Raw genomic sequence first — 13,943 nt, 5'->3', positions numbered from 1 at the left:
AACCTCTGAATAGTAAAGGTCGTTTCAAAATATGTTTCCCAGGTAACCTAATCTGTGACAGATGGTACCAGGAGTGGTCTGAGAAAGCAGGTGATCAGATGGGGCTTTGGAGCTAGGTCACTAGTTGCCTGGCTGGCAAAGAGGAGCCCAACCCCAGCGGAACACAGAGAACCCCTGGCACAAGGTGGCTATCCACCTGTTAAAGCTCTCACCAGAGGTAGGCTGGGATGGTATACCAGCAGAAGGGGAACAGTTTAGCCAGAATGATGTTTGAGAAACATAGGAGAAATAAAAACTATAAGGACAATGGAAAAAGAATATAAAAAGCTAAGGGCAATATATGTATAACTGATTTACTTTGCTGTACACCTGAAACTAACAGAACATTGTAAATCAACTATACTCCAATAGAATTTAAAAAAAAAAAAGAATGCATTTGTAAATTTGAAGAAAAAAAAAAAGCTAAGGGCAAGTAACCACCAACAAGAAAGCCAGAGGAACTCTCTGGTAGATACAAAAATGCTCTCAGATCTTGCAGCTTTGGGGCAAAGAAAGGTAATGGCCAGGAACAGGGATTAATCGTCAGAGTAGTCAAAAACTCCCTAACTTCCAGGCACAGAAGATGTGCTAAGTCAGGATCCTGACTGGAAAAGAACAGGATCCTGCCACATGGGATGAGATGTCTTGTTTGAAGCCTCCCAAAATCCTGAATTCCCAGATTCCCCAGAACTTTCTGAACCCACAAAAGTGGCCTGCCCCTTCTTTTTTCAGGATGATGTAGGTAGAGGCTTCTCTCCCATAAGACCACCTGTGCCTCTGCAACCCCCCATCTGTCCACCGTCACCTCCTCTCCAGAAACTTCGGCCTATACAACTAGGGTTATATCACAATATAACCCACCTGGGATGTAAGACGCCTGATAAAGGGAAAAGAAAGAGGCTATTTATTTGAGAAAGGAACTGCAAGATCTAGCAAGTTTACATTAGCAAGGAGAGTACATCGAAGATTAAATTCTGAGGGTGTTTAATCAAAGGGGCTGGAATTTAAGATGAGATAAGGGAGAGTTTATTGATTTGAGGGCACTGTGCTGAGATGCAAGATTTACAACCAGCAAGAATCTCAGGAGACGGTACAAACTGGCTACTAGGATGGTTCCTAAAAACAGGGGCCAAGTAACAGCTCATGTAATGCTGAAATGCTAAGAATGCGGGGGCAGATGGCAGAAGAGGGGAGTACAGGCTCAGAGAGTGCATTCTGGGGTGCACATGCTACATAAGGCCAGAACCCCACTGGATGGTGATGTTGCCTGGGAAGGTCCAGAAAACACACCACTTACCAAAGCCATGAGGAATGTATTAGTGAGAAGACATCTACATTACTAGGTTCTGCGTGGTGGCTCTCTTCTGAAGGTCAGAAGTGACAGAGGAAAGGTTTTTATGGAACCAGGCTCATTAACAGCAATGGGGATAATAGAACCAGATGAGGACCAGAAGCCACCAGAAGCCAGGTAGATACAATCATCCTGAGGGTGGCAAGGTTGGTATGCAGGGGGTGCTGACCCACAGTTATTGACCTAATTCATAGAGTATGGCATCCCTAGAGACAAAATAAGAAGCTAATGAGGCTACCATTCAATAGGTACATTCAAAAGAAATCAAAGACGTATGACCACAAAGCTGAGGGTAGCTGCCCCAACGAAGTCCCAATCACATGCTCGGTTTCCAAACCTTCGCTAATTTTTGGACTCACTGATGGAAGAAGAAGCCTAGTCTCCAGAAGGGAGGATCTTGCAACACCATGGCCAGAATACAAGACAGGGCTTCCCTGGTGGCACAGTGGTTGGGAGTCCACCTGCCGATGCAGGGGACACGGGTTCGTGCCCCGGTCCGGGAAGATCCCACATGCCGCAGAGTGGCTGGGCCCGTGAGCCATGGCCTCTGAGCCTGCGCATCCGGAGCCTGTGCTCCACAGCGGGAGAGGCCACAACAGTGAGAGGCCCGTGTACCGCAAAAAAAAAAAAAAAATACAAGATAATAATTCCCCCAATCCTTCCCCAAACGGACCTATAGCCCTTTATTCAAGCCACTGTGCACTGGGGACAGGGAATACCCAAACATTTTGAGGGCACAGAGTTGACAGTGATATCAGGAGACCTGAAGCATCAATATGCTGTCCCTCCACATTAGAAGCGTATGGAGGCCCGTAATTAATGGTGCCCTGGCCAAGGTCTAGTTCATACTGGATCCACTGGGACCACAGACCCAGGCGGTGGTGATTTCCACAGTCCCCAAATATAGAACCAGGATAGACATATACTTGGCGACTGCCACAACACCCGTATCAAATCTTTGGCCTATGAGGTAAGATATGTAATTGCAGAGAAAGCCAAGAGGAAGAAGTTGCAACTGCCCCATCCCAACCCTGACAAGATAGTAAATTATAAAACCAACATAATGTTGCTCGGGGAGTGGGGAATGGAAATTAGTTTTTCCTTAAGGGTCTAAATAGCATGCAGGGGTGGTCCCAAGGCTGTTGGCCGGTCGACGTTGCAGCTCAACTTCTCTTTTATCCACTTCTTTTTCTGTCCCCTCCCCCTCCAAAGGGGTTGATTCCAAGCATACTCCTTAATATCTCCATCTCAGAACCAGATTCCTGGCTAAGCCAACTTGTAACAGGCACTTTCCACCTTGAATGTAAGTTATATTTCCTTTTTAAATGATCTTGGGCTTATCTTCAGGACTACTCCCCAATTTAATTTGGTAGTACTAGGTTTCATTACTAGAAAACTTTTCCCAAAGTAGTGTCCTGCCAGGAAGTGTCTTTGAAAAGTCTGTGGGATTTTTCTCTGGGAAGAGCCCAGAAGTATAATTCCCGATTTATAGGTGGTCTCTGCATTTTAAATTATTGTTGACTCTTGTCAAACCCCATTTCCTTGTTATAGATCCTAGGTAACCTCTCAATTCAACATTTAAAAAAAAACAACAACAGCTTTTCTGATTCTAGACTGACACAGCTTATTCAAAATTAGCTTTTCATCTGGAAAGCTTTTCATTGATTATGGAAATATTCATTTTATTTAACAGCATTTATGTATATAGGCCATACACGCTAAGTTCATAACTTGTTTTAACAGCTTCTTTGTAAGTATATTTAAGTTATCGATATAAAGGTAGATTTTATTTACACAAACAGAAAATAAAAACAAATATGTTGAGAATTTCCTTTTCTTTCATATAGCCTTGCAGTATTCTCTATACAATCTCTTGATTAATGTTGCTACCTATAAAGTTACACACAATTTCAAAAACTTACATAAATTTTACAGGGTAAGGAATTTAAACATGAAAAACTACTATCAATTAACTGTACATGAAATCTTGAACTTAAACGGTAGAGTTTCTCAACTATTTCTATGAGTAAGTGTAGTTTATTATAAGTTTAAGTTAATAAATAATAACAATAAATAAATCAGTAGTAGTCCATACTAATTGGCAAATATACTCTGCACAAAATCTTGGGTAATAAGAGATTCAAAATATTCTAAATACTGTGCAAGCTGATGAAAGCATTTTCGGCTGTTGAATTCAACTTCTTAAAATTAAACCTTGTAATAAAAAAAAAACAAGAAGTATGCCTATAGTTACAATTGATTCTAGTGATGAGTTCATTTCTATGAAAAACCAAAGCAACAGATATGTTTTTAAATAGTACATGGTTTCTGTGGCTATACAGAAACAAATGGGATGACTGTTAGTGTGACAAAATTCTCTCAGAACTTATTACTAAATTATGGCAGAAGTCTCCACCTTGAAGGAAAAAATCTGGATAATTTTACAGTAGCCCTGGGTCCACAATTAAATGCTACCTAGACCAGGTGAAATATTGTACTGCATCTTAACCAAATACTGTCGATTTAATCAGAGATTCATAGATCTTGCTCCATTCTGGACCCTGTGGATTGTACTAACTCATGCTCACTTCTTCCTCTGCTTCTCCTACCACAAGAGTCAGATTCACCCACAAAGATGACGGAAGACCAAATTTTACCAGCAGCCAGAAACAAAGTACAGACTGCCAGTAACCATGAAAAGGCTTGCCCAGGTAATTCAGTCACTAGCCACTGCCTCATTCACCATAATCATGCCTCCCGAACAACAGAATCTGAAGATTCTTGTAAGACAAAAGTACCTTCAGGGATAGAAACAGAGACAACTTTTGGCGGGGGAGACACATGAGATTATCATTTGGCCAGCAACAGTTATGAGGAGATATATATATTTCATTCAAATCACTTCTAGTTGTTAAACATACTGCACCATACTTGGATATTTTTACAGTTTATTATGTTAGGTTATCTTTAAGTCTTTGAAATTTAACTTAAAAATAGATAAAATAAAGATTATACGTACTTGGAAGAAACTGCCTCCATGAATTCATCCAGAAAGTCATCATATTCAGGACCTCTCACTCTTCTCTGCCGGAGTCCAATGTACAATGGATCTTTAAGTAACTCCTATTTATAAAAAAAGTTACCGTAAGTATAGAAATAACTAAAAGCAAGTCATTTACTCTTTCTGAGTGAACCTCAGTTTTCTCATCTGTACAAAAAGGATAGAAATGGAAATAAAATCTAGCTATACTGATTCAGAATTAACCTACAGAGTTATTATTTAGTATTATATATAATATAGCTACAGTGCTTATAAATAAGAATATGAAATATAATTACTAAACATTTAAAAGATTCTTATGTTTTTACTGTTATTCTTATGTCTTATTCTAGAGGAGAGAAAAGGTATTAAAATCTCTCAGTTGTGTAAAATTCAAAAGGCAAAGCTCATCACATAGAAAAACAATACTGAGATTTGAAGTATCATATTAGCTTAGGAAATGGAAAGACAGCAATTCCTTTCTTAGATTTTTTTCTAAAACTGATACACACACACACACACACACATATATATATATACACACATATATCAGGCAACACTACTCTGTTTAAGCTTTAGAATAGGTAATTTTTTAATAAAATCAGTTTTTAATTGAGGTATAATTTATATACAGTAATATGCACCCATTTATAACAAAAGCTCCCAGTAAACTAGGAATAGAAAGGAAATTCCTCAAACTAATAAAGGGCATCTGTGAAAAACCCACAACAAACAACATATTTAACAGTGAAAGACTGAATGCTATTCCCCTAAAACTGAAAACAAGACAAGGATATCTAGTCTCATCACTTCTATTCAACACTATGCATACTAGAGATCCTAGCCATTAAAATTAGGCAAGAAAAAGAAAAAAACAGGAATAAGGATTGGAAAGGAAGAAGTAAACTGTTTCTATTTGTACACACATGACCATGTACATGGGAAATGCTAAGGAATCTATCAAAAAATTCACTAGAAATAATACATGAATTTAACATGATTGTAGGATATAAGGTCAATTTACACAAATCAAATGTATATCTATATACTAGCAATGAATAGTTAAAAATGAAATAAAATATACAACTCCACTTACAACAGCATTCCAGAACATAAAATTCATAGGGACAAATTTAACGAAACATGTGGAAGGCCTATATACTGGAAACCACAAAATACTGCTGAAAGAAATTACAAAGACAAACTTTTTACAGCCTGGGAAAAATGGCAATCTGTTTGACATAACAGTGAAACAATTGACAACACTGCCACCTTCAGTAACCTAGAATAGAGAAGAATGTACCTAACGCACTTGTGAATCTGACTAAAAAGATTTCCAGGCAGAATGCTGAATGCATAAACTGGCTGTGTGCTAAGGTTAAAACGGACATGAACTAAAGAAGGAAATGTTCAGCTTGTGAGCAACATTTAAACAGAATACAGAGGACACAAGAATTGCCTGCAAAAGATTTCCAAAGGAAAATAAGGCCTGTGGTCAAAGAACAAATTGTGTGTGTGGTTGTAATAACTCTTTTGAAAGCTTCTGAATGATTTAAAGTGGAGCCTAGGAGACCATTTTGCCTAGTTCAGTGGAACTGGTACCACAGCACTCTGATATGTCCACCAATAACAGGGAGAAGGCCTATTTTGAAAAGAATTGTGAGTAGGGCCTTTATCTAATGCAGTAGACTATAATCTGATATACAGAAAGCCGAGAAGAAATTTTTAACGGTACTGTACTACTTGGATTAATTGACATAGAGACACTTCAAAACGAAAATACTTCACTGGATCCTCCACTTTCCACAGGCAGGAAGCAGACTGAGAGAGCCATTCTGATGCAATGGGGCCATTTCTTATGGAACAGGAAGACTATCTCAGAGGACAGAGCCAAGAACCCAGACAGAAGAGCCAAAAGCCTAGGAGAACAATGAACTACAGAACCACTCTGAAGAAGAAGAACTGGGACTATTCAAAGAACATTCCCTGCTCCTCAAGTAGGTGGCCTGGCAACATACGTCCACTGGGAATTCAGAATTGCTATGAACCACTTAGAGCCATATGACTCCTATTCCTGCCATTCTGAAAGGGAGTGTTGACTGCAGTCATTCTGTCCCTGCCTCACCACTGTATGCTTGGTACGTGGGAACATACAGGAGGAGCCACATCAAGGAGCAAAACACGAGGGTCTTCATGTGCATCTAGACCTGATTTAGACGACAGGAGCCTAAACTGTGGGCCTGCTGTTTTTCCTGGGATGACATTTTTGGAAACCTAGGATGGAGATGAGCATATTTTACATGTGGAATGTGAACAATGTGTGAAGGGTGAGAATCTCTATGGAGAAAGGCTAAGCTGTCCCAAGAAGTCCAGCCTCCCTAGCCGTCCCAGGGAATCAAGAACATTAATAAAACAGCAATTATTCTAAGTCACTAGGTTTGGAGGTGGTTTATAGATAAATGATATGGTTTTGCAGGTGTGGTTATGTTGTTAAGAAGGTTGAACCATCTGAATCATCTAAGTTGGAATTTGCTTACAGACAACAGAAACGATAGCCCAGTTCACACGTCTTGCCCTAGTGTAATTACTAATAGTATCCTCTTTCATTGTGAAAGTGCCTTGGTTTGGCCAATACATTATGTGGTCGTCCCACTTATAATGTACTGCACAACAATGAGTTAAGGCTTTCTGGCTAGCTGGAAGTTAGCATATCAAATCATATAAATGTATTTCACAGGAAATGTAAAATCTGAAACAGTACTGTTGTAAAGCCCAGCTGTTCCTTGAGGCCTAAAACCTTTAAACAATCTACTGGCAGGCTTCTGAACAGTCGATGTTGAAGTGCCAATGAGCTACTAATGGCTGCCAGAATTAAAATACTTTCTCCATGTCTGGGACATAGTTGGACTTCTAAAACGTGAATTAGAAAAAGAACACAATTGAGAAAAGATGTTACATGTTTCCCTTCTCTTTTCTCTCATTCTTTCCCATGATAGTAATTAAAGTATATCATTAAGAAGTCTGCTACAGTGAAGAGTCAGTTATGAAGATTTATGAACAAGATAAAGCTTTTGAATTGAATCAGGAAGTTATAAAATTCTTCCAGTCATAATGTCTCTGTCAAAAGTTACTCTTTTTTAAAAATTTCATGATAATTAAAGCTTTAATAATGAGTGCATTCTTGGAGATCTGGCTGACAAAAAAATAACATCTACAAAAAGCAATTTAACAAGATTACCCAGTTGTGATAATGGCACCATAGACCAAGTAGCCTGGCACAGAAGTGACATTAATTCATTGGATTAAAAACTTCTCACAGCCAAGAGTAAAAACTTAATAGATCTTTGTTGGAAAATAAATGAAAGACTTGGTATTAAGCAAACACTTTAAAAAGATTAGACCTTCTTTAACAAGAGGTGTCACATGCAATGCATTTGTTGTCACTGAAGACTTACAAAGACTTAGAAGCATGTGAGAAGGAAAAAACTTAGGCTTTGAAAGAGAGTAAAGGACAAAAGCATATGGAAACATAAGAGAGTTTCAAAAAGGAGATAAGGAGGGTATATATTGATAAAATTAATTATCATACTTCTTAGCACTGTCTCAACTCTGGAACCTTGGGAATTTTTATTTGAAGTTAATAGTAATCACTATCAACTTTTACCTTGTTCATATCTCTCATTTCTACCATTCCAGTCTAAAGTTTCTGAGAAATAAAAAATATTTTCTCAATATTCTAAAGTTTTTAAAAATCATTACAAAAAGCAGTACTTCCTATCAGAAAATTTGAGAGCACTGAAATGTAAAATCAAAAACAAAGAAAACCAATAAGCTCTACCCAAGGTGCTAGTGGTAGTACCCCACCACCAGCACCCTGATGCATATTCTTCTATGTCCTTTTCTTTACATCTATGCATGTATAATATTATCTGTCCAAATTGGGGACAATATCATAGACTGTTTTATAACCCCTTTTCACATCGGAATAGTGGAAAATTTTCACATCACTCACTAGATGAACATTTTTTTTCTTTTACATCTTTATTGGAGTACAATTGCCCTACAATGGTGTGTTAGTTTCTGCTCCATAACTAAGTGAATCAGCCACAGACATACACATGTTCCCATATCTCCTCCCCCCGCGTCTCCCTCCCTCCCACCCTCTCCATCCCACCCCTCCAGGTGGTCACAAAGCACCGAGCTGGTCTCCCCGTGCCATGAGGCTGCTTCCCACTATCTATCTATTTTACGTTTGGTAGTGTGTATATGTCCATGCCACTCTCTCACTTTGTCCCAGCTTACCCTTCCCCCTCCCCATATCCTCAAGTCCATTCTCTAGTAGGCCTGTGTCTTTATTCCCAGCTTGCCCCTAGGTTCTTCATGACATTTTTTTTTCTTGAATTCCATATACATGTTAGCATACGGTATTTGTCTTTCTCTTTCTAACTTACTTCACTCTGTATGACAGACTCTGGGTCCATCTACCTCATTACAAATAGCTCAATTTCATTTCTTTTTATGGCTGAGTAATATTCCATTGTATATATATGTGCCACATCTTCTTTATCCATTCATCCGATGATGGACACTTAGGTTGTTTCCATCTCTGGGCTATTGTAAATAGAGCTGCAATGAACATTTTGGTACATGACTCTTTTTGAATTATGGTTTTCTCAGGGTATATGCCCAGCAGTGGGATTGCTGGGTCATATGGTAGTTCTACTTGTAGTTTTTTAAGGAACCTCCATACTGTTCTCCATAGTGGCTGTACCAATTCACATTCCCACCAGCAGTGCAAGAGGGTTCCCTTTTCTCCACACCCTCTCCAGCATTTATTGTTTCTAGATTTTTTGATGATGGCCATTCTGACTGGTGTGAGATGATATCTCATTGTAGTTTTGATTTGCATTTCTCTAATGATTAATGACGTCGAGCATTCTTTCATGTGTTTGTTGGCAGTCTGTAGATGAACATTTTTAAAATTTGTGATCTGTATTGAACTCTGCCCTTCTAGAGAGGATGAACAAATTAACAATCCCCCACCCCCCAGTGACATATAATAAATATGTTTATTTTGTTGCAACCAAAGGAACAGTATTATCTTTCCACACATATGTGTGTGTGTGTGTGTATCTGAAGTATACATGTAAAATATATAATAAATAAAATATACAGTAAAGTTAAAAATATATATTTAAAAATAATGTTATCAAGTAGTATTCATTTATATTTCTTTTCTAATATCATTAAACAGTTTTCATAAGTTTACTGACCATTTTCATTTCTTCATTTTTAAATTATCTGTGGCCACTTAGGCAATTTGTATATTTCACATTTAACATTTTCTCATTGAATTGTTCTTTGAATACTAAGAACATTTTAAATCTTTATCTGCCACAAATGTTATGAATATTTCCCATTTCAGCATTTATTTTTTAATTATATTTATAATATACAGATAATCATACTCTGCTATTTACTCATTATTTGCAAATGAAAAACCAAATTCTGTAAAGAAATAATATAAACTTTTTGCTGTTTTGCTGGTTCATGTCATCAATATGATTAAGCAATCTAACTGCCAACGCTCAGGCAAGAGCCTCAAGCAATACTTAAAATGTCAGCTTGCATATGAGCTGGCGTGAATGTTAGCAAGCAGCGGAAATAAAAATGATTAAAATTTGACTGCGGTTCAGTAAGTCTGGAGTGGAGCCCAGCATTCTGCATTTTTAACACATGCCCCCAGTAATTCTGAACGGGGTTCGTTCATGGAACGTATATTGAGAACCACTCGTTTCAACCTTAAATTATTAAGTTAAAATAAAATTATTCTACTTCCCCGAAAATTCCTGTCTCGGGTAAATTTTTTTCTATTTTCGTTTATATAATGGGTATTTCTGAAATATATCACAAACTTCAAGGAGTTCCTGAGACTTAACAGCGCATATAAAACCAAACTGTAGACCCCATTCTCTTTCTCAAGGCATTGATGTTGTGCCTCAGAAAACAGATGAATAAATCCTTGATATAATCCTAATTTAGAGAGAGTGAGGTAAGAGGAGACAATGAAAAAGTAAGCACGTGACAATACACACCAAGCTGGGAACTGAGAGATTACCTTCTCTCCTCTGGCTTTACTATACAATATAACGATTAGTACTCATTCAAATGCAGGATCACTTGACTGAGATGGCAAGCAATCCCCATAATATGAAAGGACAAAGATAAAAAGTGAGCGGGGGAGCTTCCCCAGTGGCGCAGTGGTTGAGAGTCCGCCTGCCAATGCAGGGGACACGGGTTCGTGCCCCGGTCCAGGAAGATCTCACATGCCGTGGAGCGGCTGCGCCCGTGAGCCATGGTCGCTGAGCCTGCGCGTCCAGAGTCTGTGCTCCGCAACGAGACAGGCCACAACAGTGAGAGGCCCGCGTACAGCAAAAGAAAAGAAAAAAGTGAGGGGGGTTGAGGGAGAAATGCTGACAACCTAGCTGGGACCATGTGGCAGGCAGAATAATGACATGCCCCTCCCCACAAACCTATAAATACATTACCTTTTGTGGCATAAGAAACTTTGCAGATGTGATTAAAGGTCAGTCCTTAAAAGCGAAAAACCTTTTCTGGCTGTAGTCAGAGAAAGAAATGGGATGACAGAAACAGGGTCAGAGAGACACTACATTGCTGGCTTTGAAAATAGATGAAGGGGACCATGAACCAAGGACTGGAGGCATTTCTCTAGAAGTTGGAAAAGACAAGGGTGTGGAACTCAGCCCTGCTGACATCTTTTATGATTTTAGCCTGTTGGGACTTGTGTCAGGCTTGTGACCTATAGAACTATAAGGTAATATATTTGTGCTATTTTAAGCCGCTCAGTTTGTAGTAATTTGTCATGGTAGCAATAGAAACCTAGTACCAGTCACATTCTAGTGCCAACAATGACTTCTGTACAAGTGCTGAAAGATACATGGCAGGTTCATATGACAGAAAAATCTATAAGGTTTTTCTTTTGTTCAGTTTCTCCCCAACACAGCTGCTTCTTGCCAAACATGAAGAGCATTTTCTAGAACAAAAGGGGAACCTCCTCAACAAGAAGAGGCTTCAACTTTGTGACTTTAAGTTCCAATAAGGATTCCAGATCTAGATACACTGTACACATGAACTGAAGGCCAGACTCAACATAAAGCTAGAATCAGAAAAGCTGAGACCCAGAGCAGCAGTTTAATAAACAGAGACTGACTATGTAGAGACAATATTCTCCCACTCGCACCGCCCATGCCCTCTTGAAGACTGACCATGTGTTACGGGCTCAACTGTGCGCCTCCAAAATTCATATGTTCAAGTCCTAATCCCAGTATTTCAGAATATGACTGTATTTGCAGACAGCGTCTTTAAAAAGGTAATTAAATTAAATGGGGTCACTAGGGTGGGCCCTAATCCAACATAACTGGTGCTCTTCTAAAAAACAATTAGGACACAGATGCAGAGAGACAAAATACCACTGAAGGACAACAAGCCAAGGAGAGAGAGCTTAGAAGAAAGTGACTCTGCTGACACCTTGATGATGGACTTCCAGCCTTCAGAACTGTGAAAAAATAAATTTCTATTGGCTAAGCCACCCAGTTGATGGTACTGTTACAGCAGCCCAAGCAAACACACACCATGTGATACATGTAGCAGTTTTTAAGACTGGAGGGGGCAAAAGGAACATTTACTCACATCTTTAGTAAAATACCAAGCTTCGATATTGGTCACTTACTTAAGAAAAGATAAATGATAAACATAACTTCTATGGGAAGATTTGGCAACAACAGAAAAAAAAAGAAAGAGAGTATGGAATGCTCTTAAGAGACAAAGAGAATTTATTTCAGGTAAAAGATAACTTTTATATAGCAACTGCTTCACAAGTAAATTAAAGAAAACGTGGACTATGAAATAATAGATGAAAGGTAAGATAAAAACACAAACATCCTACCTAAATAAATGTTTTGCATTATTAACTTAAAGAATAAGAGTATTTTTTGGGCAAGTACTTCTGCGGCTCAGTTCCAGTGTCTCTGTTCTTTAAATTTCTTTTAGTTGTAAGCTGCAGAGATTGAAGAAGGTAGGCAAGTGTGATTTAACAGCAAGGGAGGACTGTCCTATCAATCAGCTGCTAATTCCTTTTCTACTTTCATTACTACTCAATATAGGTATTTATGATAAAAGAGGAAAACATTTGTAATTTATAAAAAAGGGATCTAGCCTTCATGAAACTTTGCTAAGTTATTCTGGCTAAGAAACTAACTGTTGTTAGCAATTGCTTTTGTATTTTTATTATGAAGTGTTAAAACTGGACAGAGATTCACAAAAGGGATAAGATTAAAAATTACGACTACAGGACATTTTGACTACAAGGGGTTTTTCACATGTGAAAGTGGAATACAGAGTGGCAACATAGAAACTACATGACATGTCACACAAACCCGTCATTCTGCCATATTTCAGTGAATTAAGTTTTCTTTTTGTCTTCTCAGTACAGTAGCAGTGCAAGCATAAAGAGAATAAAGTGTCAACAGGTGGCCAAGATAGGGGAGTAGGAAGACCCTAAACTTACCTCCTCCCACAGACACAACAAAATAACAACTCCTTATAGAATAAGTATCTAAGAGAAAGGCCTGAAGACTAACCAAAAAGATTTTCCACAAGTAAAGACATAAAGAAGAAATCACAATGAGATGGGTGGGAGGCAGAGATGACAGAGTCAGGACCCACACTCTTAGGTCAGCCACCCACAAACAGGAGGGATATCACAATCAGAGGTTCTCCCCAAGGAGCGAGGGGTCTCAGCCCACGTCAGACGCCCCAGCCCAGGAGTCCTGCACTGGGGAGATGAGCCCCCAGAATATATGGCTTTGAAAACCAGTGGGGCTTCTCTTTGGGAGAGCTGGAGGACTGTAGGAAACAGAGACTTGGCTCCTAAAAAGTATAAGCAAAATCTCACACGCACAGAGGCAGGGGCCCGGGTCCAACACGCTTGCTGATCTTAGACAGCCACCTAAAGACGCAGGAAGCAGCTGGAACCGCCCTCGGAGAAAGAAGCAGTGGCAACAGCCATTCTGAGGACCTCATTCTACTATGATAATACTGGCTCTAGCAAAGCACCATTCTGAAATCTTCCCTCTAGCCTATTAGCACCAGGGTCCAGGCCCCATCCTCCAGCAGGCCAGCATCGGCCCCAGGCTCCCCAGCTGCACAAAGAGCCATGCAGGGACCCAGCCTCACCCAGCAGACTGGCAACAGACCCACGCCACCCTAGGTCACACAGCCAAACACACAGGAAGCCTACCCTCCCAATCAGGTGGCCCACAGCCACCTCAGGAGGCATGGCCTCACAGTCAACCAAGACGGAAACCAGCCCCGCTACCAGCATGCCCAGAGTAGTTGGCCCTGCCAAAACAGAAGGATGCACACAGCCCACACAGGGCGTACCCCTAGAACATTTGGCTCTGAGAGAAGAGTGCCACTGGGCCCCAGAGGACA

The 13,943-nt window shown here is 39.5% G+C and overlaps 1 protein-coding gene across 1 annotated transcript in view; it reads right to left on the bottom strand.

Annotated features, from left to right (window-relative positions):
• Positions 1 to 13,943, bottom strand: part of ME1 (malic enzyme 1) — a 192,809-nt gene that overhangs the window by 95,107 nt on the left and 83,759 nt on the right. Inside the window, exon 6 of the mRNA XM_027091464.1 lies at positions 4,410 to 4,513. Coding sequence (XP_026947265.1) covers positions 4,410 to 4,513 — 104 coding nt within the window. The remainder of the gene's footprint in view (positions 1 to 4,409; positions 4,514 to 13,943) is intronic.

Source organism: Aethalodelphis obliquidens, unplaced genomic scaffold (assembly GCF_003676395.1).
Source record: "Aethalodelphis obliquidens isolate GAN/ISIS:26980383/991018 unplaced genomic scaffold, ASM367639v1 scaffold3, whole genome shotgun sequence".
Classification (NCBI taxonomy): Eukaryota; Metazoa; Chordata; class Mammalia; order Artiodactyla; family Delphinidae; genus Aethalodelphis; species Aethalodelphis obliquidens.
The sequence above is the reverse complement of the archived record's forward strand: the minus strand, read 5'-3'. Positions and strand labels throughout refer to the sequence as shown.